The sequence below is a fragment of the Sebastes fasciatus genome, chromosome 18, assembly GCF_043250625.1.
Source record: "Sebastes fasciatus isolate fSebFas1 chromosome 18, fSebFas1.pri, whole genome shotgun sequence".
NCBI classification, from domain to species: domain Eukaryota; kingdom Metazoa; phylum Chordata; class Actinopteri; order Perciformes; family Sebastidae; genus Sebastes; species Sebastes fasciatus.
The window spans coordinates 9813948-9839966 of record NC_133812.1 but is presented as its reverse complement, the minus strand read 5'-3'; the positions used below and the strand labels follow the sequence as shown (position 1 = coordinate 9839966).

Below are 26019 nucleotides of genomic sequence, written 5' to 3'. Positions count from 1 at the left end.
CCACACTGGGAAATGAAAATCACGTTAAGGGCCAGACATATATAGTTTATTGACATGCTTTTATTTAATCGAAATATAAAAGTAAAATGTCTGATTATATTGTTGCATGCCCATATGGCCCTAAACAAGTCAACAAAAAGCTGCCTAGCATTTAGTCAAGCATCTATCTACAAAGCAAATGGGATGAACAAATTTCACTAACATTATGTAAATAACACACAACTGGAGTAATACCTGGAATGTGCTAACAGTAACTTTTATATTATTTTTTATAATACTTAATTTCAAAAGTTCAATTCAATAGATTCATATACATGTTCAGATTTTTCATTACAATTCTGCAAATATATTTTACAGTGTAAAAATAATATAAAAAATAAATTATACAACAAAGAAAATGTAAGGAAAGGATGAAAAAAGATGAATAAAATAAATAAAAAAACAAAATAAATAAACATTCGGGGTCTGTTAAATAATTGGAATAAATTTGAAATGTTTAAACAATTTAATAGTTTTAGTCAATTTAGAATTTTTTGAGTTTTAAGTTATCAATCATAGTCAAATTTTAAAATCAGTATCTTTAAAAAATAAAAAAGGAGGACATTCTTTTAAACCACATCATTGTATGTATATATATATATACATACAATGATGTGGCTTAAAAGAATGTCCTCCTTTTATATATATATATATAAAAGGAGGACATTCTTTTAAAATCAGTATCTATATATATATGTATATGTATATACATATACATATATATATATATACTTATATATATATAGCAAATATAATACATTATATATATATATAGATATATATATAGATATATATATATATAATGTATTATATTTGCTAAAGCTGACATTGCATATCTCTAGTACATTCAACAATCTTGAATCTCCACATGTGCTTCCGGTGTGTTAGGTCAAAGGTCACGGCTTGACGGCAGCTCGCTATTGGCTGACTGCTGATGTTATGAAACTTCATTGGACAGACGAACACACGCCTTTAGTCCATCTGAAAGAGCAAAACAGACAAGCAAGGTCAGGAAATTATCTGAAAATATGCAAAATTGTGTGTTATAAAACGTAGTTACCGGCGTAACAAACTGTTTTTAATGCTAGCGGAATGCTAACAGTTCAAGCTAACAGCTACAGTTAGCGAGCGGTAGCTTAGCAACGCACCTAGCAACAGCCTACTTAAAGTTAACATTAACTTGTACGTTTTGCCATTTTACTACTCATTGTAAAGTTTCCAAAGTCATCCATAGCGAGTAAGTCATCCCGTGCCTTTTTGACTTTTGTAATGTTCATCTAGCTCGCGTTGTGGCTGTCAGATGTTACACCACTGTCCTCTGGGAGGTGTCACATGTTAGCAGCTGTGTTTAACATCAAGCCTCAAACCTTCATTAATGATCTTCAATATGACTGATTGACTAAACAGTAACATCTCTGAGATGCAGTAGCTACGTGTCAGCTTTGCATTATAGCCAAACATGCAGTATTGAGCATGATAATTAACATTAACTCAAGCTAAATGTGTTCTTTTGTTGTATTTCTCAAATGTAAGATAAGATAAGATGAACCTTTATTAATCCCTGGAGGGAAATTCAGGTGTCAAAGCAGCAGCATCAGTAAACAGAGTGAAACTCAGGAGAGGTAAAGGTATAGAAAAATTATAAAAACAATAAATACAGATATAAAGGATACAGAGTGAATGGGTGTCAGCTTTGCATTATGCTCCTGAGACCCAGCCCATTGACATGTGTCCTCTGTAGTGGAGGACATGCATATCCTCTTACCCTTTTGTCCTACTCTATCAACCCCTGGTGTATTGTAAAGAGGACATCCTAAGCTTTCCAGTGATATGGCATGTGTTTGTTTTTTTAAAATCAATTTGAATGTATTCTTGGTTTAATATCACTCTACAGCCATAATCTGTTCATTTTGTTAGTCTTTTCACACTGAAATAGTCCTGTAGTCCACTACAGTGGATAATACAAATACAGTTTAACAAACCTAAATTGTTAAGATTTGCTTTTAACCCTAAATAGGAAGGAAATCACAAAAAAAGTAATTGGAAGACACTTTTTTTTAACTCGGTTCCCAGGAGGATATGGCCAAACATCCAGTATTGAGCATGATAATTAACATTAACGCTAGCTAAAGTTCTTCTTTTGTTGTATTTCTCAAATGTCGTTAAACTAAATTAACGTTAGTCCAACCACAACTCGTTTTCTTGTCTGTAAATGTCATTTGTGTGTCAGAATATGCTATACACTAATGGTTGGCCTCTCATGTTAATCATCCACCAAAACAAAGTGAACTGTAGAGGGTGTCAGCAAGCAGGAAACACTAACATTTCTCACTGTAATGCTGCTTGTTGGGTGATATCCATGTGCAAAAAAACTATTGTCTTGTTATTAACTCAGAAAATATCATATTTGAAGCACTGTTTTTGTCTCTAAGCTAAGAAAAATGATCTTCATAGAAGATGAAATGTGTGCTGGCATCATTAACTCACCCCGAACTATGCTGACATGCAACCATCACAAGTATTTCGCCTTCCTATCTCTTTCTTATTGTCTACCTCAGGTGATTCATGTGCGTCTGACTGAGTCAACAAAGCATGCTGACTGCACAGAGGGCATGTGCAGCGATGGCTGCCCGGCGCCTGGTTAGAGCCTCCGTCTCCTCAGCACACACACACCGCTCTCTGATCCACACATCCACCCCGTGTCAGGATCAGGATGAGCTGCATCCCGAATGGGCCAGCCTGGCTAAGAAACAGCTGAAGGGGAAGAACCCGGAAGATCTGATCTGGCGCACGCCTGAGGGACTCAACATCAAGCCTGTGTACACCAAAGCAGACTCAGCTGATAGGCCGGATGAATTGCCAGGATTGTTTCCCTACACTAGGGGGCCCTATCCTACCATGTACACAAACAGACCTTGGACTATTAGGCAGTATGCTGGCTTTAGCACTGTGGAGGAGAGCAACAAGTTCTATAAAGATAACATTAAAGGTAGATTTTTATTGTTGTGTATGTTAACATTTGTAGATGAAACACTGTAGATTCAAGTGGAAACACATCCTTAAAGTGACCTTGGAATGATACACCAACATGTTCTCATCTCAACTCGTCATTACTGAAGCTTTGTCAGACCCCTCAGTGTCACTTTTCGCTAGCAGTAAACACATGCTTAATGTTGTGAATTAATCAAAAACACTTGCTTAGGTTAGGCAACAAAACCACTTGAGAAGCTACATGGTTGGGCTTAAAATTACTTTGTTTGTACAGTGAAAATGACGCAGCGTTTACCGTTTCCATGGATGGGTTTACATTGTAGTTATTGGAAAGCCCGGTGCGTCGCCGACCGGCACTAAAGTGTTCCTTGTGTGGCGGTATCGAACGCTGACGGCCGTGACAAAGCGTTGGTATTTGACGCCATGGGAATGAGAACTGGCTGGATACACGAGTCATTACTCTCACCAACTTCTGCACCACTTCAAATCTATTGTGCATCAACATTTTATATCCTACAATGGCATAATTTGTGTTTTGTTCACCACACAATTTTGGACATGTTCTTGGAACACATCTGAACCTTACGCATAAGGTTTTTGGCTGTCACATCTCCATAAAACCTGGCAGTTTAGATATATTTTCAGTTAGGATGGTACACGTACACTAGTGCAAATTTGAGAAAATATTGCGCTCCACACTTGAGCCAAAACTGCCTCTGAAATGCATTATTATACTAGAGGCTTCACATTGAATTACACAGAATAATTAGAAAACTACATAGAATATTAAGAAGATGGAAAGACTAAAATGACTTTGGCATTTTAAGGTGTCATGCAGATTTTGTGCATATGAGCATGTGCAGAAACTGCACAAGTAGTTTTAACCTTCTTGAAGGTCATCAAAGCTTTCAAGGGCCAACCACAAATACTTGTTATTCAAATATACAGTCCTTTAAATAACAAGGGAAAATAGAGGTCACATTTTGCTGTCTTAGTTCACCATTTAGTGTTGTATGAGAGGGAGGGATAACACTATGCTTCAGTTATGGTGGGCACAAGCCAAAATAGTTGACGACATAGACAGATTCATTAGTGGAATAAGGATTTCAAGTTGAATCTTGGTGGTGTTGGTGCTTGCAGGCGTGTTTGTTTGCTAGTCTTTAGCCAGAGGCTGGACGCTGCCTGTTGCTGATCTACTGTGACTTCTCTTTGCTTAAGTGTCCCCCTGTAAAGCACTGAACCCTCCCATCACTCTCATGAGTGTGACATTTTTTTTGCTATCTGATGATCTATGACTTCCCTTCCCTTTTTTGTATCTCCATTTTCTCATAGGCTCTAATCCACAATCTCTTTTTCATTTCAGCTGGACAGCAGGGTCTCTCCGTGGCTTTTGACCTCCCGACGCACCGCGGCTATGACTCCGACAACCCCCGAGTCCACGGAGACGTCGGCATGGCCGGAGTTGCTATAGACACAGTTGAAGACATGAAGATGTTGTTTGATGAAATCCCGCTGGAGAAGATGTCCGTCTCAATGACAATGAACGGAGCAGTCATCCCTGTGTTGGCGATGTTTATCGTAACCGGAGAGGAGCAGGGAGTATCTAAAGCCAAGCTAACTGGCACGATTCAAAATGATATTTTGAAGGAGTTTATGGTACGCAACACCTATATTTTCCCCCCGGAGCCTTCCATGCAGGCCATCGCAGACATCTTCGCTTATACCGCCATGGTAGGTACCACTTAAGTATTTAAGTAACCTGCTCGTATGCTGCTTACTTTATGTCATGTTGTTAATGTAATACTCGCTGATTTGAATGACTCTCCATGTTTCCAGAACATGCCCAAGTTCAACTCCATATCCATCAGTGGCTACCATCTTCAGGAAGCTGGAGCTGATGCCATCCTGGAAGTAGCTTACACCATCGCTAACGGCCTGGAGTACTGCCGCACTGGTCTGAAAGCAGGCTTAACCATTGATGAGTTTGCCCCAAGGTACAAAATAATAAGATCTAATAAGTGTGGAGGGACCAAGTTTGATTTACATATTTGTAGCTCACCGCCATGTCTAGATTTTTAAGGTAGAGCCGGAGCTGTTATGAAGTTCATACCTCCTTTGCGATGTCTCAGACACTCTAGCACAGGTGTGCCAAACTCAATTTCACTAAGAGCCACACTGGGAAATGAAAATCACGTTAAGGGCCAGACATATATAGTTTATTGACATGCTTTTATTTGATCGAAATATAAACGTAAAATGTCTGATTATATTGTTGCATGCCCATATGGCCTTAAACAAATCAACAAAAAGCTGCCTCGCATTTAGTCAAGCAAAATACTGCATTCTTATTACATTTTTAGCAGTAGGCTACCACACAGCCAACTCACAACAACCTGTTTCACAGGGCTGAATATGGCAACTCAATGGTTGTGTGGGACATTTAATAAAAAAATGAAACCATCGAATTTGATAGGATAGGAAATGAACAATGGTCTGGGTGGCTTACCAACTCGGCTGAACAATTTCCTGAGGGAAATCCTGTTGTTTATATTGTGTTTCGGTACTCCAAGCAACGTAAGATTATTTTTCCAACAACACAATTTCTCAAATCCCAAGTTGACATATTCAAATGGATTGTTATTTTGTCCAAGCAGGAGTCCAAATCCAAAAGATATTGATTTAGTATCATATCACAGTAGACAAAGAAAAGCAGAAACAAATGCGTCTTGCGTGTTTTTGATTGAAAAATGAGTAATTGGTTATCAAAACAGTTTCTGTAAATCAACTAATCAATTAATCAACTAAATAATTTCAGCTCTAAACTTTCCAATTTATCAAATTATAACAAACTATGTGCCAAACAGTGAACATGTTACATTTAGGGGCCCCTGAGGTAGTTGTCCCCTTTGCCCTTGTTGGCAAACCCAGCCTTGGGCATGTCTACTTCTGCACACAGGCTGCACATTTCCACATACACACTGCACAGCCTCTGGTTGCAGCAACTGCATTGAAACGCTTTGTTTGCATGCTATCGGCTCTAAAGCTTTAATCGTGTAGTATACATGTCCCATACAGCCACAACCCATAGGTGCAGATTGGCTCTCATAACCGGGTAAAACGTTTTTGTGCCATTCTGTGTTAGCTAGCTTGCAGACAGTGGAGGCATGCCTGTGTGTTTTGTGTAAAGGGCACGCGTTGCTGTGCAGGCCACAACTAGGCAGGACAACATTTATTGAGAATCTAAATTGATATGCGGGCCGGATCAAAATTTGCGAGGGGGCTGGATTTGGCCGCGAGCCTTGAGTTTGACACGTCCTCTAGCAAGAGAAAAGTGGTGAAATATGTATAAATGTAAATTAAGAATCATTTTCATCGAGCATTAAGTTAATAACCTCAGAATGTTTTTGAAGAGACAAAAAGCTACATATTGTGTGAACCTTCCTTTATATTCTTATTGAGGTAGGTATGAATCACAGTAATGAGAGTCCAACATTTTTATATATACAATGAAATATCTGATAAAAATGTAGGATGAATGTAGAGTCAGAGTCTGAAGCAGTAGTTGTTTGATAAAAGTTAGTCTGAAAAGACTTTTCATTTTTTAAGATCCCTACTTTTAGTTGAAAGCGTAGTTCTGTCTATCACACATCTCATAACACCATCACACTCTCCAATATGTTTATCACACATTCTACACTTCCTCTACAACGTGCGGCCCCATCCTCCCAAAGCTGAACTCAAATTAGGTCAGATATTCCCTCTAAAGGAACTGCAACAAACAAAATACTGGACTCAAGGGATACACAATGTCAACCATGACACCTGCTGAGGTGTGACTTAGCTCTTAGCACCACCAGTGTCAGTAGATGGTGTTACTGGTTCAATTTGACAACGACTACATTCACTTTAAGATCACTCCTTTTGAGCAGGAGCTTATGCCGTCAGTCAGTTCAGTGTTTCACTCAGGCGTTAGCTGAATGTTCTGTTAATGACGAAACTATCAAATATTTAGTTCTGCCATTCATGATGTTGGTCTTTTATTAATATTCCACCGACGCTGTGCATGTTTGACTAATGCATAATTAGTCATACGTGTGACAGCCACATTTAACTGGCAAACAAATACCGTCCTCCTTATTTGTTGAACCACCACATGTTGCTCACAGACTGAATTTGCATACAATTAAAGCCAGAAGGAAAGGCTGCTTGTCCAAATGGTAATTTATACAAATACTTCCCACTGAGCCCAACACAAAGTGTGTAATATAGATATCAATTCTAAAGAAGAAAATAGGATACATTTGGGTAAAGGCACCACATATTGGATGTGTTAACATCAACATTTTTGCTGTCATTTTGCCACTTGTTCCTTCAGGGACTGAACAAAGTTGTGAATTCTCTTCTGATTGTTGTTCATAATGCATCTTTTATGTGAATCTCTTTGGCTCAGCCCACCTGTTGCTCCGTAGAATGATGTTTTTCTTGTCCACTTTGAGCTAAATGATCTATAATGTGGTGCTGCCGTAGACAGTAGAAGGTCTTTTCAGTCAATTACACAACTGTACCACTTCACCTACCCTGCCCTCTGTCCAGTTCTTGTTCCTTGCGTTGCACTTCCATTATCTCCTATTCATACGTCAATTACTCCGATAATAGCAGAGTTACGTGTGGATGCAGTCCCCTGGAGCATCCTGATGGCCCAGTCCAGCTCTACCTTTCTCCACGTAATGACTTCCGAGGCCGGCCTTACAGACAGTCACTCTGAATCAATAGCGAGCTGTCACTCTATTGTGTGAAATGGAAAGGTTTCCACACTAAGCTATTATCTCTTATTGTTCAGACTCACCACCAGTGGGTTTGCACAAAGACAACTTAATGTTGATATTGTCACTGTGACGGTCACAGTCTTACTGTGTATCTGGAGCAAGGGGACGAGTTTCTGTAGTACAGTTAAAGGGTGGACGTTACAAGTTTGTAGAGAAATACACATATTGTATCAGTTGTCCTTCGCTCTAAACAATCATTTTTGTTTTATTTGATACACTGTAAAAACATGAAAGAACAGAAGTGGAAATTCATCATGATTAATTCCATCTTGGCCGTGCTGCATCATTACTTTGGTCTGCTCTGTTTACACAGCTGGTTGATGACCATTTTCTTTTATAACTCAACCGATATTGGATTTTTGAGAGTTTAACATCCGATTCATACATATTGACCATCAGTTTTTTCTTCATAAATGCATAATATTTTTGATAAGGATTGCAAAAATATTTTTTATATATAATTGTGACCACAATAGGACATTTTGTAGTTGAAAAAGAGACTAGTCAGTTCTCTCTGATAGACAGTCTGTCATGGAGACTCTCGATTACATAAACATATTTTAGCATTTCTGCCGGTCGGCTGTTAAATTTATTGTGTTGGTAACTTTGAGCAAATATGATAAAAAGTTATTTTTATAAAACTATCCAGATAGTAGTGCATGAGACAGATGATCTGAGAAAAAATCATGTTCCTCTGCCTCCTTCTAATGCTCCTAATAGCATTTGCAAGATTTCACCGCACTGGAACCAAAACACGAGCACTCTCTACAGCAGCTGTCAATCTCTGCTTGCGAAACTCGCGAACTCCGATCAAACTCTCAAACTAGGCAGCTCTGATCAAATATGAATCAATATTCTGTTACTGTAATGTCTATTTCTCGCCTCAAATGTTTTCAGAAACATCTTGTAGTGTACTGTTTAGCTGTAAAATGACAAAGTTTGTGACCTGGCTGCAAAAATCAAGCACCGCCCACCGGCCGGAGCATATTTTCTCATTTTACAGCTGAACAGTACACTAACATATGCCTCTGAAAACATTTGAGTTGAGAAATAGGCATTACAGTAACAGAATATTGATTTATATTTGCTCAGTGCTGCCTAGTTCGACCATTTGATCAGAGTTGACAGCTGCTTTAGAGACTCTTTGGCTCTGATTGGTTGTTTTCTTTCGGTCTGTGAAATCTTGCAATTGCCACTATGAGGACAGGAGCACACAGAAGAAAATGCTGAAGAGTGGAAAGGGCCGAAAGGTCGCTGTACCCCAAACAATGTTTCAGCCTTAAACTAACCCGAGTAGCATCCCAACCGTGTTCTTCTTGGGGTTTTGTCAGTATGGTAATTTATTTGTTTATTTAAACTCTAGCAGATGAGGTTTGTTGCTCGCTTGCATTTTCTGCCATCTATTTGTAGTAATAGTCATCACTGGATGAAGTCTGTGACTGTATCTAGTTGTTAGGTTACTGGCATTGCTATACGCCATAATGAGACATAAAGTGCTTTTTAGAGCGTGTTGTTTGTATTTGGATACTCCAATAGTGGTGGGTCTATCTCATTATATTGTGTTGTGCCTGTACAAATATCTCGGATTTCTATTTTTGTTTAGAATTGCTCTCATTTTCAATTTTCATTTAATTTGAATAATTGACTATATTTCTCTTTTTTGACATTTTGTGTGTGTGTGCTGCCAGGTTGTCATTCTTCTGGGGTATTGGGATGAATTTCTACATGGAAATTGCCAAGCTGAGGGCAGGCAGGAGGTTGTGGGCCACGCTCATTAAAGAGAACTTCCAGCCCAAGAATGCCAAGTCTCTGCTGCTCCGCACACACTGCCAGACTTCAGGCTGGTCCCTCACTGAACAAGTAAGCATAAGTTGGAATTTTGAAAGTCCTTCAAATGTATAGAGATCAAACTGAAACATGTCAAATGAACGAATAGTTATTAGAACTTTCCTCCTCTAAGGATCCATACAACAACGTGGTGCGTACAGTGATTGAGGCCATGGCGGCGGTGTTCGGGGGGACCCAGTCGCTCCACACCAACTCGTTCGATGAAGCTCTGGGCTTGCCCACAGTGAAGAGCGCTCGCATTGCCAGGAACACCCAGATCATCATCCAGGAAGAGTCGGGCATCCCCAAAGTCGCTGATCCCTGGGGGGGCTCGCACATGATGGAGGCTCTCACGGATGACGTCTATAACACAGCTTTGAAGGTTTGTCATGGGGCCAAAACAGGCGACAGCCTGGGCTTCCCTCCAAATTAACCAAAGTAATGTTTTCATTAACAGATTAGTTTTTCCTCTGTCCAATTTTTTCCCCAAAACTGGCCTGTAATATACAGCGAGGGGTTCATCTATTTCTGTGAAATATTAAAAATATTGTTGTTAATGTGAACTTTTTTAGAGCCATGTTGTCTTTTGAGGTAAATGTCATTGTACATTATGTACACAGTGTCTACACAAGTAATCCATCCTCATTGAGTCACTCTTTCACAAGCTCTGTTTTCCTTTGTATAGTTCATTAAAGAAATAGAGGAGGTGGGAGGCATGGCCAGAGCTGTGGCGGAGGGCATTCCAAAGCTCCGTATCGAGGAATGTGCTGCTCGCAGACAGGCCCGCATTGACTCAGGTACTGTAAGAATATATATCATAGGCTTATTTATGATTTATAACGCAGGACAAAATGGGAGCGCACGATAATCTTTTTATGTCGATTATCTTGTTTTCATAATCGTTGGAAGCTATAATTGTTTCATTGCACAGCCCTATGAAAAAGGATTCTCGTGTCCTGCATTCAGTATGTTATTTGGTTTGGTATATATATATATATAATGCGTCTCTTGAAAGTGCCTTAACTCTAACACGTGCCTGTTGAGTCCGCTAGATCCCAATGGGAGCAAGGCTACCACAAGTGGATAGGAAAGCAGCTCAAGATCGTATCACAGTTTGATTCAAGGAGCGAGCAGATGTGTGTGCACTTGGCGAGGTTGTTATCGGGGGAAGTTAACTGAGGCGTCTTTGTGTCTCTTTGGAATTTGCCTTGCGTCCCATAACGCCAGAAGTGACCGCGCTGGAGCAGAACAGAACCTTCACAGACTGCAGCTCTCCTCCATAATCCCCCTGATACTCGCTCTCATTGATATTCATTGACTTTCTGATTCACTGTTGCTGCACATATTTGTTGGCTGCTGACATTTGTTTCCTCTTCTGATGGGCCTTGAATTCTGATTGACCGTGTGTGGCTCTCGGATCATTTTAGTTTTTTCCTACATTGTGGTCAAATTGTGAGATTTTCTATTTTGGAGATATAGAGAATTCCAAGCATCTGTCTGCTTTCTGTGTATCTTTTGAACACTTGAATGTTCATAGCAATTACCATCTCTGGCCATGATATGCTGGCCATGATATGCAGGGCTTCTACATTTTGATTAGTCGCTGAGATGGTGAAGGAGATAATTATGACAGTTAATTAATTAAAATATACATAACATCAAGAATTAAATTATTTAAAGATAGATTCCCCCGAATCCTTGAAGTTATCCCCACTGAATATTAATGAAGCAATAGCTCACCACAGACGTGGTATTTTGTCCTTATATCACAGCTAAGGGGCGTTGTTCGGCTTTACACAAAGGTAAGGTGTCTAAAAAGGGTGTCTTATAGATGTAGGTAGGAAGTAATACACTTAATGGAGTGGACTTTTGCTTATTTAAAAGTGGATAATACCCTGAAAAGGTTGTTCACAAATGTATGTTTGGGTGGTTAATTTGCGTTTATTCATGTAGCTGAATACTTTTCTTCCTCTTCTTCTCCAGGATCAGAGGTCATCGTCGGGGTGAACAAGTACCGTCTGGAGAAAGAGGAGACGGTGGAGGTGCTGGCTATAGATAACACCGCTGTACGTCAGAAACAGATTGAAAAACTGAAAAAGGTCAGTGATCCTTTGAGAATCAAATGGATAAATATGTGCTGTCTAAAGAATAATGCTGTTGTTTTTCCACATTTTAGTTTCTGTTTAAAGCAATGCTTAAGGAATACCACAAATACAATTCCATGTCATGTGCATATGCAGTATATTAATATATTTCTACAAGAATCTCAAGATTTTGTTCTAGTTACTGTTCTTGTCTACTAAAAATCTATGAAGAATGTGAGCTTTTTACAATTATTTTGAATACTTTGGCAAATATCCTTATAATGAAAAGAAGATAAATTAGCCCAGTTAAACTTAAACCTAAATAATTAAAGGGGCAGTGTGTTGGATTTAGTGACATCTAGCGGTGAGGTTGCAGATTGCAACCAACCCTCTGCTCACATGAAAAGCTCTCTCTAGAGCCAGTGTTTGGTTTGTCCATTCTGGGCTACTGTAGAAACATGGCGAAGCAACACGGCGGACTCCGTAAAGAGGACCCGCTCCCTATGTAGATACGAAGGGCTCATTCTAAGCTAACGAAAACACACACAATTCTTAGTTTCAGATGAATATATGCTAATGAAAACATAGTTATTAATATTATATTCCATTTCAACCCGATCTCATTCCCAGGGCGTCAAGTGTTTTTGTTTAATTCACAACATTAAGCACGTGTTTAATGCGACCGAAATGCAACGGTATGAGGGTGCCAGTATGTGACCAGTTGGGATGAGACTGTGTTGTCCATTTTTGCCAATAAATCCCCCTAAATCCTACACACTGGACCTTTAAAAATAATGAATAGAGGACTCAACATATGCGGTTTTCTCATTTAGGAACCCTCTGGTGGCTGGCTGTGTTTGCCCAACAGCTTGTTAGTTTGGCTGATTATCAGAACTACTGTCTATCTTGTGTATGCAAGATACATAATACAGTGATTACTCAACAACTGTCCCACAATTCCTTGCGGCCGCAACATTTAAAGCAAAGCACCATTCGGCCGTTCATGAAAACAAACGATATGCCCATCTGGCATAATATTTTCATACAGTCATATACTAATGGGATTCATGTTGATAAATATGAGTAGACAGTGACAATCATTTTGTTTCACTTTTTATTTTATTTTTTTATTTTATTATTTAAATGTAACATTTAAGTAAAAAACCAAACAAGAATAAAACATATTAGTTTTTCTTGTTTAAAAAATGAATAGCAAAGCAACATATAGCAAACTGTAAATAAACAAATAATCAACATAAATAAATATTACATGTCCGAGGATAAAGCAAGCCGGTCACTGATGGAATTATGTGCAGTGGGATTATCTTTGCAGCGTGGTTGTCGTTTCATAAATCCTTATGAATTCTCCTTCACAACTTTCCTTGACCTCATGATGTTTTCCATTAAGGTCAAGGAATAGTTGTTAGGAAAAGACATTAGGGCATAATTTTTTGACTTTTTAACCGCAGCCAAAATGTCTGCTGTAAGAAAGGTCTATTAGCCGTATGAATGTTTTTCTTTCTTTGTGTTAAAGGGTACTTAGACACACTAGTTGACACATTCATATACACTGTGTATAGTGGATTCTATCAGTGGTATAAATGTTGTTAGCAGGGAAGATAAAAACTACCATGTTTATGGCATTTTGCCTCCTTTGTCTGTTGTAGGTGAGAGAGAGTCGTGACCCAGAGGCAGCGAAGAAGTGCCTGGCAGCCGTTGAGGAGTGTGCCCGAACCGGGGAGGGCAACCTTCTGGGCCTGGCTGTTGATGCAGCACGAGCCAGGTCAAAACTCCCTAACACAGTCACTAAAATCTCTAACTGTAATGACCACTCTTAAATGAATCTCTATAAATTAGGGCTGTCAATCGATTAGAATATTTAATCGCGATTAATCGCATGATTGTCCATAGTTAATCACAATTAATTGCAAGTTAACATTTTTTATCTGTTCAAAATGTACCTTAATTTGTCAAGTATTTAATACTCTTATCTACATGGAAGTGGGCAAATATGCTTGCTTTATGCAAATGTACAGTATGTATATATTTATTATTCGAAATCAATTTATAACACAAAACAAAGACAAATATTGTCCAGAAACCCTCTCAGGTACTGCATTTAGCATAGAAAATATGCTCAAATCATAACAGGCAAACTGAAGCCCAACAGGCAACAACAGCTGTCAGTGTGCTGACTTGACTATGACTTGCCTCAAACTGCATGTGATTGTCATAAAGTGGGCATGTCTGTAAAGGGGAGACTCGTGGGTACCCATAGAACCCATTTTCATTCACATACTGTATCTTGAGGTCAGAGGTCAAGGGACCCCTTTGAAAATGGCCATGCCAGTTTTTCCTCCCAAATGTATCGTAATTTTGGAGCATTATTTAGCCTCCTTCCCAACAAGCTAGTATGACATGGTGGGTACCAATGGACTCCTTAGGTTTTGTAGTTTCCGTTGATACCATATTTTCACTCTAGCTTTAACACTGAGCCCACTACAACCTCTGAAAGAGAGAATAGTGGCCGTCTGATTTTGAATAGGTTAATCTAACCATTTGTCAATACCTCCGCAGCCCACTAGGTGGCGCTCTGAGGCCCACCAGTGGGCTCCGGCCCAGTGGTTATCCTATTTATAACGGGAGTTTTGAATGACATTTTTTTGAAAATGCCAAAACATTTGTGCAAGTTTGGAGCACTATTTAGCCTCCTTCTCAACAATCTAGTATGACATGGTTGGTACCAATGGATTCCTTAAGTTTTCTAGTTTCATATCATGTAGCCCGCAACAACTTAAAAATCGCAAGTTGCGTTAACGCGTTAAAGAAATTAGTGGCGTTAAAACAAATCTGCGCCAATGCGTCATTATTGCGTTAACTTTAACAGCCCTACTAATAACAGATTCTGCATTAACATGTAGAATCTGTAGGTAACGGGACAAGATTTTGGCATCAGATGCATTCTGGTTTCCGTTTGCAGTCAGAATAGCATTGACCAATCCAGACAGAGGCTTATCTGTCGTCAGACTGAGAGCTGATGGGTCCCGAGATTGCTCGACTTTATCTTATAGTATGAAATGTAATTGTGATAATGTTTCCTGCCTTTCCTTCATTGTTTATTATATTTCACCACAATGTTCTCCGTTGAAAGGTTACATCCAGTTGAAATACCAGGTGGCATATTCTGTAGTATAACAATGTATAACTGCGGTGAAAGAATGTTCTTCTGATGCTTTGAAAATACCTTAGCTCGCGTACACCATACAGGAAGATAATCGTTGTGCTATTTTTCTCCAAAGCTCTTTTGTTCACCAACCTCGAGCAGTACGTCTGTGGTCAAAGTTTCTTCATACATAACAGTCAAACTCATCAGTGGCAGAGCAGCAATTGTAGGAAAAAGATTTCTATGCCTCCGCTCCAACGACAGCCGTGGCTGGAGACATTATGTTTTCAAGTTGTCTGTCTGTCCCCTTCTCGTGAACACAATATCTCAGGAACACCTGGAGGGAATTTCTTCAAATTTGGCACAAACATCCACAAACATCCACCTTGACTCAAGGATGAACTGATTAGATTTTGGTCAAAGGTGACCTCACAAAACATGTTTTGTTTTGGCCATAACTCAAGAATTCATATGCTAATCAGACAATTTTACACAAATGTCTAACAGGATAAAATGATGAACTGATTTTGGACAGACATGGATATAAACTGCAATTTGACTGTTTGGCGGAGGCATACAAACTGAGGCGGTAATTGTAGTTTGATTTTGCAAGATACTTCCTTAAAAATCTGATTTTATTAAAATAACTTTATAATTAGATGTCTGAGCTTAGCTAATGTCCATATACAGTATTTGGATATTTGGTAATACAAGCTTGTTAAATGTCTTTTTATAGCTGCCAGAATACCAAAGTTAGATTTCATTTTTATCTAATGGCAAGAAAGGTTTGTGTACACTGTTGACCAAAACCAAGTTATTTAATAGTGACTAGTTAAGAAGTTATTGGTCACATGTGAAATGAAGTCTTGTTTGGTATAACCAAGAATATCAAATGTACTATCTGACCTGATTATGAGACCCACACACACACGTGGATAAACTGACTATAGACACTGTCTGTTTCAAGCGAAGAAAGCTCTCACTAAAAGATCACATGCTGATCACAGCCCACTCGGTGAGAGGCACTGGCATGGCATGTTAGAGATTACTGAACTTCACAACTCTCACCGTCATCTGTAACCACTTCAACATCCCATGCACTTTTACTACCATTAAGGCCCATTTTTGGGCTTTGAGGCTTCGGTGAGAAATATTCGAAAGGTATTCGAAGCTTCGAGGAGCAGCACAGCACATCAGGCTGACATGTTCTTCTGTCTGTTTGTCTCCATCCCCTCCGTTTCAGTGTCCGAGACAGTGCTGCTGCTGCTGCTGCACTACTGCAAACACACGCACCTCTACACACAACAAACAGCGATATCAGTCTGAGAATGACTAATGATTAACATTGAGTATGAATAATGAATAATGTTGTGGGATTATTCCTTATTTCATGGGCTATTTTGAGAGCTATACATTCGGGTCAGCCCTGCTACCCATAGACCTTTAATCCATCTCAATATAATATGCTTCATACGTTGTATAAGTACAAGTTTCATTCCCACAATTGACATGCAAATTACACCAACGTTTTTTGATCATTGCTATTTTGTTACCCTCACTGCAACGGTGAAATTGTGGGAAATGAGACTAGAGTAAATCTTTCTGCCGTGTGACACAGACGGTAATATAAGGCACTACGAAATGATACAGGTAATCAAACAAACTGCAATCAAATGAAAAAGCAAGGACATTTGCATTCAGTTTATTGAATGGAGAAGTCTTAAAATGAATTAAAGCAAATTGAATAACAGGATTGCCTCGCATTATTTATCATCATAAAGTGAAAACATATTGAGGAAGATGCTGTGTGCTTTTTTCCTTTTCTTTTTTTAGATGTTCAGTCGGTGAAATAACTGATGCCATGAAGATCGTGTTTGGTGAACACAAGGCCAGTACCAGGATGGTGAGCGGTGCTTACCGCAGCGAGTATGGGGAGCATGAGGAGATTGCCGCGACCCTCAATAGGTAGAATATAAAGCATCTTTACATGCATTCAGACTGATTGCTCGACTGGTTGGAGTTACATATCCTACCAATTTTTTTTTTTTTTAAATCTCAGAGTTGCAGATTTTAAGAAGCACGAGGGCAGGAACCCTCGACTGCTGGTGGCGAAAATGGGGCAGGATGGTCACGACAGGGGCGCCAAAGTCATCGCCACAGGGTTTGCTGACCTGGGCTTCGATGTGGACATCGGACCGCTGTTTCAGGTCAGTGTCAGACAATAGAATGGAGCAAAAAACACCTTATAACATGCTTTAAGTACTTAAGGTTTGAGAAGTAAATGTAATTATCCTAAAATGTAAAAAATATTTAATAAGTATAAAAGGTAAGGAATAGATATAAGCAGATATAATTGAGATTGATGTACAATAGATGTAGCCTTTTGATGGTGAAACCCACATTGCGTTAAGTGTTATTCAACTTAAAAGACAAGGTTTGGCACTTTTGTCTTCTACTAAACACATCTTTGTATTTAACAATGTACAAATCTGCAGACTCTCAGACATTAAGAGGGCTCTTAATTGGTTCTTTATAAGAGCCAGGTGCACTGGGAAGTACAAATACTCAACCCTACGCATGGTAAAAACAACACAGTATGTTGACTGCTGCAGCTGCATAATAAGAGTAAGACCATTTCCACTTACATCTTGGTCTGGTCCAATTAAATAAGCTCACAAACACTTTTATAACACTTTTAAATAACACTTTTATTTGTAGGTTTTCCGTTATTTCTATTTTTTCTTATTTGATCGTATTTATAATGGGAGTTTTGAAATGACATTTACTGGCAAAGCATTTTGAGCTAAAAACAGCTTATTGACCTTTCTGTCAGTACACTTATCAAGCCGCGCAAATTAGCCCAAGAAATTGACATTTAGATATCTTAGACGCAGGTGCAACTAATGGCCGTAATTATTTCCATTACATTCAGGTGTGTCAGTACCAGGGCTCTGTTATCGTGCACGCTCGCTAACTCTACTGCAGAGCTCACAGACACACTCAAATGGAACAAAGGCAGTTGCACCTGTGCTTTTTACTGCTATGACAAGTTCAAATATTTGCTGTGAGACAGGTCTGTAAGCAGTTTGACTGCTTCCATTCTCTGTGTTAAAGTATAATTAAAACCACCCCAAAAAATGTAAACCCTATTTGATGATGTCATACCGGACATTTCAATGGCAAAACAATGTGGAAAGACTCTATTCTATATATAACACTCCTTAGTGTTAGCAAGCCAAGTGGGGGTGCAACTGAGCTAACCTAGTACAGCCGAGCCCCACTCTCTGACGCCATACCTCGTGACTTTAGTTGATTGGCTGAAGGGCAGTGTTTCGTTGCTCTTTAAAGTAACTACATGCTGCGGATACAGATTTACAGTCAGTTGTTTTTATATTATTGTTTGGTTGATTAAAGAGTTCAAGAGTTCAAAAAACCTCTTGTGATATCTTCAAATTCACCCAGATAATCTCAGATTCCCATGCTGGATATCATATGAGTTGATCAATGTAATGTGTAAATGACTCCCTGACCTGAAGTTGCTCAGGATGCATCTATATTTTCTTTGATAGCTTACAGTGCAGCTTACATCAGTAGCTTACTGATGATTAATGTTCTGAATGTTTTTCAGTGGAGTAGTTAAATAATGCAAAGAGGGGCGGATAAAGATTTAATGAAATGAAGTACTTTCTGGTGTTGGTATTGCACCGCATTATATTGATTTTTTTCTCATGTTTCATACGCCATTCAGAGTTGTCTATTATTTTTTTTTTTTCCATGTCTGACTCCTGGGTGAACAGACTCCGCTCGAGGTCGCCCAGCAGGCGGTCGATGCAGACGTACACTGCGTCGGAGTCAGCACGCTTGCCGCGGGACACAAGACCCTGGTGCCGGAGCTCCTCAAGGAACTACAGAAGCTCAACAGGCCAGATATCCTGGTCATCTGCGGAGGCGTCATCCCACCACAGGTAACCTTTGACTTCTTTCATGATTATCAAATCTCTAACCGAGAGAATTTCCCCCCCTCATTTTCTTGTCGTCCTTCTGTTGTTATATGCCATTTAGTAAACATCCATCTTGCTTTGTTTCTCTCTCATTGTCTCTTTAATTTCTCTGTTTTTACTCTTCCAAAGCAACCTCCTTAATGCCACAGTCCACAGCAATAGCACAAGCTTTGCTTTATTATTTTTTTACTAGAGCTGTAAAAGTTAATGCAATAATAACGCATTAACACAAATTCGTTTGAACGACACTAATTTCTTTAACGCATTAACGCAACCTGTGATTTTTAGGTTGTTGTGGGCTCAGTTTTAAAGCTAGAGTGAAAATCATCATCATATGAAACTAGAAAAACCTAAGGAATCCATTGGTACCAACCATGTCATACTAGCTTGTCGTTTAGGGGGCTAAATAACGCTCCAAACTTATGCTAAAATTTGGCGAGGAAAAACTGTCACAGCCATTTCCAAAGGGGTCCCTTGACCTCTGACCTCAAGATATGTGAATGAAAATGGGTTCTATGGGTACCCACGAGTCTCCCCTTTACAGATATGCCCACTTTATGATAATCACATGCAGTTTTGGGGCAAGTCACAGTCAAGTCAGCACACTGACAATCTCTTCATTGATTTTTGCACAGAAATTAATAACATAAACAATTGAGAGTAGTGTTAACAGTGTTCTGTGTTTATCTGCTGCAAACCCCACTCCCACCCACACTAATTCTTGTTTGGTTCTTGTTTGGCGCCTCCTAATCCTCTCAAGCCTAATGCACTGCAGTATCTCACGAGTCCATCTATTACGAGTAGCTGGGGGATCAATATGTCCATTTAAGGAGAATAAACCTCCTAGCAAGCAGACTGGTGCATGGAGTAACTTGTTTTGTGGCTTTGGGTGTGTTAGTCACGGGCATTGAAGGAATTCCGAAAAGGGCAGTGAGGGGGTCGCTGTCTAATTGTTTTACCCAAGACCCCACTAAGTGAAGGTAATGTTTGTTAATGTCCAGGCTTGACGTTTTGCAAGGGCAGTAAAAGCATCACATTTTCCCAGTACGTGTGAGGCATTTTCTTTCAATAAATAAAGCCGACCCTGAGGATTTGAATAATAAATCATAATATTAATAAGAATTAATTTAATTTATATAGCACACACAAAACAATCACAATACAATATTAAGACAATTTACACAAGAAACATGCAAATAAAAACGTCAAGTTAGGATGATTAAAATGATAGACAAAATATTTCCTGATACAAGTTAAAAGTAAAATTACTATAATATTATAATAATTTTAAAAACCCTAGGGGAAATCCAAGAGGAACAGGTGTGTTTTTAGATTAGATTTAAAAAAACAGCAAGAGTCTGAGGCCATAATTGTTCCTGGGAGCTGGTTCCACAGGTGTGGCCCCAGCGACGAGAAGTCCCGATCCCCCATGCTTTATCCTCTAATGAGTTGTGTGAGTTGTGTGAGTTGCTGGTGTCAGTTTGATGACCGCATTCTACACAGTGAGCTTTATTCATGTTGATATTGCCACCACACCGTGCACAGTAAGCTGTGCCTTTTAGAAGATGATAGAAAAATGACATGACGGCTCTACTAGGCAAGCTTTTAGCCTGCATCGCCCCCCGGCATCACTGCTAGCGATCTTGAAGCAGACAGCAAAGCATATACCCTGCTGTCATGTGGACAAGAAAATCACTCTGTAATGATGATTGGTATTACCATACTTAAGGATGTCCTTGATTGCACGCAGTGCACTCTCATTTCCTGTCATCTTGTTCATGTCAATCTTGTCTGCAAAACACATTTCATCCCTTTTCCTTTTGGGGGCTACTTCTAGTTTAATCATGCTACAGCATAATTAGCATCATAATCACATAGGGACTGTGCACGTCCTTCTTTCTCTACATGAATAAAGCTGAATTTCTCATTAAAGCTAAATTGTTTTTGGCATCATTGGTCAAAAACTCAAAAATATATTTTCAGCATATTGAAATTGAAGTGTTCTGAGAGAAAACTAGACTTCTGTACCTCCTCATGGCTCTGTTTTCAGGCTTTGGCCAATCACAGGTCATTTCAGAGAGAGAGCATTCCTATTGGCTGTTCATTCAACGGAGGCAGCTGTCAATCACTCGCAAACTCCAATCAAACGATCAAACGAGACAGCGCTGATTAAATATGAATCAATATTCTGTTACGTTAATGCCTATTTCTCACCTCAAATGTTTTCAGAAACATCTTGTAGTGCACTGTTTAGCTGTAAAATGAGAACATTTGCTCCGGCTGGTGGGCGGTGCTTTGTGTTTCTTCAACTGATCTCAACATGGCTGCTGGGTCACAAATGTTCTCATTTTATAGCTAAACAGTACCGGAGGACACAGACGCCGTTTTATAAAAATAACTTTTTTTAAATGTATTAGCTCCATGTCTACCTGCTTCAGCTTTAACTGCAATTCATATAAACCGTGTTCTACCTCTGTGTGTGTGCAGGACTATGAGTTCTTGTACCAGAGCGGCGTGAGCGCCATCTTCGGCCCCGGAACCAGGATCCCGCAAGCTGCAGTGGACGTTATTGACAACATTGAGAAGAGCCTGGAAAACATCCGGCAGGCCATGTGAACTCAAATTACAAACTTATAAAGAACTGTCTATTCATATTGTATCAGCAACAAAGCCACAACTGGGAGCTCACACTGCTGTACAGAATCAGTTTGACTTAACTTGAATAACAAAAAAATTTCGTTCCCCACCATGAGAACACAGCATGTAGCAGTCAAAATGAAAAGTATCCTCACTGTTTTCCATTTTCAGTCCTGTAACTTCACAATGAAAATAAGTTAACATCACAAACGTATTGTTTTAGTTTTGTTTATTGACAGTATCACTCAAAATCTAAAGAAATCCTGTCCCACATAACCTCTGCAGTCGGATTAATGGTGATTTCACCCTTTGCAGCATGCCTGTGTGTGAATTGCAGTGGTTACAGGGTTATTAATATCCTGTAAATATCCTAGAAATTCCAGAACATGAGTGGAAAACCTGCCTCTTGGTCAATACTATAGAGTTTAATAGGAAATACTTCAATATTTCTGACATTTCTGACAACAAACAATAAATCATACACTACATTTAATCAAATTAGTATTTGCTAAACAAACATTACCATGTAACACAGTACCATGTGATAGAAACATTGGCTTGAGCAGAGCATTTTTTGGCATCCAAGTTTAAACATTACATCACAGCACTATAAACTTACTTGGAATGTAATGCTTTTATTGTGAAATTTGTGAGTGTTTTCAATTATGTAGCAGGGTGTTATTAGTGCCAGTGAGATGCAGATGGAGATGGATGGGTAGAAATCACATCAAAACAAACCTCTTATTACCCCTGGGCTTTATGTTCATGGATATATTATCTTGAAAGTGTCCTTTCTGTTGTCGTGATCACTTGCATCATGTTTAATTCATCTTACTGCCATTCAAAAATAAAACCACCAAATAGTGATTATTTGGAAATAGTATTTTTCTACTTGTGATTCTGAATCAGGTTTAACTCTTTGGTCTAAATAAATAAAGTATGTGAACTTTGGAAATGTGACTTGTAGCACCTTTATTCTGAGATATTCAATCACATTAGATGTTTTTTAAGCCTGAATGGCAATATATCAAATCTAACTGGTGACAGCTTATGAAAATTCAGCGAATGATTTATTTTGACACCGTTTTGACATTGACTTAATTACTAATTGCTAAATTGCAGTAATTGGCTTGAACGGAGGTGGAGCTTATGTACTTCTTAGACCTTGCAGCAAGTACGAGCACAGTGATTGGGTGTAAACGTGAGGACATTATGTTACTTTCACGGTCCTCTATTTATTTTCAGTGCAGCACCTCCAGTTCACTATTTTAAATTCCATTTTCTGCAGCTCTTCTGGTGCTGTGGGAGTTGTTGTTTTTTCAGCCAGGCTAGGGCGTAAGTGGCACTAGGATGGCAATCGGTCAGTCGGTCCACCACTTTGCTCCAGACTGAAATATCTCGACAACTAGTGGACGGGGTGCCAGGAAAACTTGCTATTCATGGCCCCCTGAGGATGAATTGTAATAACTTTGGTGAGTATTCCACCCCTTTAACATTGTAGGACCAGCAATATCATCTTTCTTTTATTCCATGCATTCTTCTTCTTTGTCAAAACCTAGTGCCTACATTACCAACAATGCAAGTGACATCACTTGAGGACATTTATTAGATGTCACATCACGCAGTTCCCTCTGGAGCCACAAATATACATTTTACCTCTGCAGTAGTACTCCAGAAGACCTGTTTTGATATGTTTTATGTATGACCAAATACCTGTAAAACTATTTACAGTCCCATAAACATTATACCTATTACACATAAACAAGCTTGTATTGTCATTGTGAGTATGTTAGCATGCTGCCTTTAGTGTAGCCTATATTGTATAGCCCTGCTGGGCCAAGTACAGCCTCCCAGAGCTACTAGCCAGCGTCTTGTTGCTAGTTATATAACTAGTGTCATGGATATATTATAAAATGGAATATGTGTACTACATGTACACACTTCAAAGATCCATTACCCCTCTGCACACCATGTTGGATCCCGTGTCGAGAGTAAAGGCTAGCAATCAGGGAGGGAGTTTCCAAAGGTTGATGTAGCCACAACCGCTCTTCACCAGGGGCGTGTCCAGACATTTTTGATAGGGGTGCAAGAACAGACCAACATTCAGGAAAAGGCAACATACAAATGTGATTGAAAACTACCATACTTTATTCTAACCTCAAAACAACCTTCCAAGGTATGATATACAGTACATACAAAAAAGACAATGCACTTTCTGTATAAAGTGCCAACAAAATTACAATAAATAAGCCTGTTTGGGGCAAAACATTTACTTGACAAAACTTGTCACATGTGCCACAGTGTAGTAAGTTACTGTAGTATTCTCAGCAACAGAGAAACCTGAACTCCCAGGTATAAACAAAAGTCACATCCCTCCTCACATACCAGCAAATCTTGTTTTAACATTGTAAAGTGAACTGTTAAATAATGCCAAAATAATTTGTAAATTCCCAAAGTAGGTTACATACAAAAGAAAATCCTCATTCTAAAACAGTCACTTTATAAAGTGCCAACAAAATTAAAATAAATAAGTCTTTGGGCAAAATATTTACTTGACAAAACTGTGCAAAACATTACATGTGCAACAATGTAAATGGTTGGAGGTACAGACCGTGTAGAATATTTTATCAACAGAGATAGCTGACCTTACCAGAGCTTACGTGTGCATAAAAAAAGCTTACATCACTTGTAACAAATCTTGTTTCAACACTGATTTGTTACAGTAATAATGCTACAAAATAACCTGTGACTCCAAAAGCCAACATAAGAAAACAATGCACATTAAAAAACACAGTCACTCTCCGCCTATAAAGTGCAAACATATTTAGAATACATACGCCTCTTTGAACAAATTATTTAACCAAACAAATTATAAACTTTACATGTGTTACAGTGTTGGATAGTATTACCTAGTATTACCATTCAAGAGACCCAATCTGTTTTGACAGTTCCTTCCTTCCTTGCTTCCTTCCTCCCTCCCTTCTTCCTGTCCTTCTCTCTCTCTTTCTTTCCTCCCTCTGTCCTTCCTCTGTTCTTCATTCCGTCCTCCCTCCCTCCCTTCTTCCTTCCTTGACCTGAGGAAAACAGGAGGGTTAAAACAGTGCAATTCGCCTGTTCTTGTGTTTGCTTGCAAACACTTTGATAAAATCATCCATGTTGAGTGCCCTCGCTCTTCTTGACTCAATACTTAGCAAACCTAAATGGCTTAGTCTGTTGTCTAGCATGGTTGTCCTCAAATGAGTTTTAATGAGCTTTAGAGCTGAAAAACTCCGCTCACATGCAGCAACACGGGTCTAACATAACAATGTTACGCAGTACAGAATAGCTCAATGTTAGATTTAGCATCGTTGACAGTCAAAACAGTGTTTGCTAATGAGATGAGATGATGACAGCCTTGTGCCAATTACAATAAAAAGAAATAAAACAAGACAGGGTAAATGTTTAGCTTATTACCGTTACAGCGTTTAACTACAGGCACAGTAAGTGTAGTAAAATGTAGGCTACTCACATCTTTCACGACGACGCTCCAGAGACGTGTTGCTTCCATAGACTGACTGTAGAAAAAAAGTTTGTTTCACCTGTAGGTTCACCTGCTCAAACTTCTTCTTCGCGCCTTTTTTTTTTTGCAGGCTACATACTACTTTCGCGCATCTCTGCCTCTCGGGTTTGAGAAGGAACTGCAACTCTAAACAAGAGTGCAGTTTACATTCAGTGCCGTGGCCCGCCTCTGACTGGGCATATAGCCAATCATATTTTAAGATATTGGGGTGGCACTTGGAGTGGCCAATCAGATTTCAGGGGTGGCCTGTGCCACCCAAGGCCACTCCCTGAACACGCCAGTGCTCTTCACACATGTGAAGATAGTTTATTTCATTTTTATTCTACAGAGGATGTCACACTTGAGTTGCATCTGAAGTTTTCATACAGTATGGCAATTTTAGTACGTGGAATGTATGCAAATTTACACACTGACATTTTTTTTGGTACACTTTTTAGATGGATTTACACACCCTATGACTGACATTGCCATCCTTTGCGCGCCGAGCTCCGGCTGTCTTGAAGTTGAGATAAAAAACAGATTTAAATGTCAGAATTCAAGAAACTGAAAGGTGACTGCATGCAAGTCCCAAAAAGTTATCTGACTGGAATTCAGGATGAGAATTTTTTTCTAACGGGGGCTTGCAGTGTGATTGAGTGATACTATCATAGTGAATTTATTGTCCACTATTTTATTGTATTCAGTCAGTGTTTATTTTCAAACATGACCAATGGATTGCACACACAAATAAACTCAAGGTTCATAGCTCTACATTCACAATTTTTTAGAAATAATTCAACAGTCAGCAGTACAAGATGCAATAAAAAAAAGCTACACATTTAGTCAAGCTCAATGAAAGCGAAAGCTTGAAACAGGAATTGCGAGATTGCAGGTGAATATATGAGGAAAAAAA

At 39.1% G+C, this 26019-nt stretch overlaps 2 protein-coding genes across 3 annotated transcripts in view; one reads left to right on the top strand and one right to left on the bottom strand.

The window, feature by feature from the left end:
- gzf1 (GDNF-inducible zinc finger protein 1) overlaps positions 1-14909 on the bottom strand; it is a 498954-nt gene extending 484045 nt beyond the window's left edge. Inside the window, exon 1 of the mRNA XM_074615421.1 lies at positions 14898-14909. The gene's annotated coding sequence lies outside the window, so the exon portion shown is untranslated. The remainder of the gene's footprint in view (positions 1-14897) is intronic.
- mmut (methylmalonyl CoA mutase) lies at positions 913-22523 on the top strand. 2 transcript variants are annotated; one of them, XM_074615425.1, is made up of 13 exons: positions 913-1046; positions 2598-3028; positions 4394-4761; positions 4867-5024; positions 9545-9716; positions 9817-10065; positions 10369-10480; positions 11667-11782; positions 13435-13550; positions 16764-16895; positions 16990-17137; positions 18728-18895; positions 21419-22523. In XM_074615425.1, the coding sequence occupies exons 2-13, from the start codon at positions 2632-2634 to the stop codon at positions 21545-21547; spliced, it is 2265 nt and encodes a 754-aa protein (XP_074471526.1). In that variant the 5' UTR covers positions 913-1046; positions 2598-2631; the 3' UTR covers positions 21548-22523. The 2 variants fall into 2 exon arrangements, with proteins under 2 accessions (XP_074471526.1, XP_074471527.1); XM_074615426.1 differs by having other exon boundaries at positions 1037-1276.
- The last annotated feature ends 3496 nt before the right edge of the window (positions 22524-26019 follow it).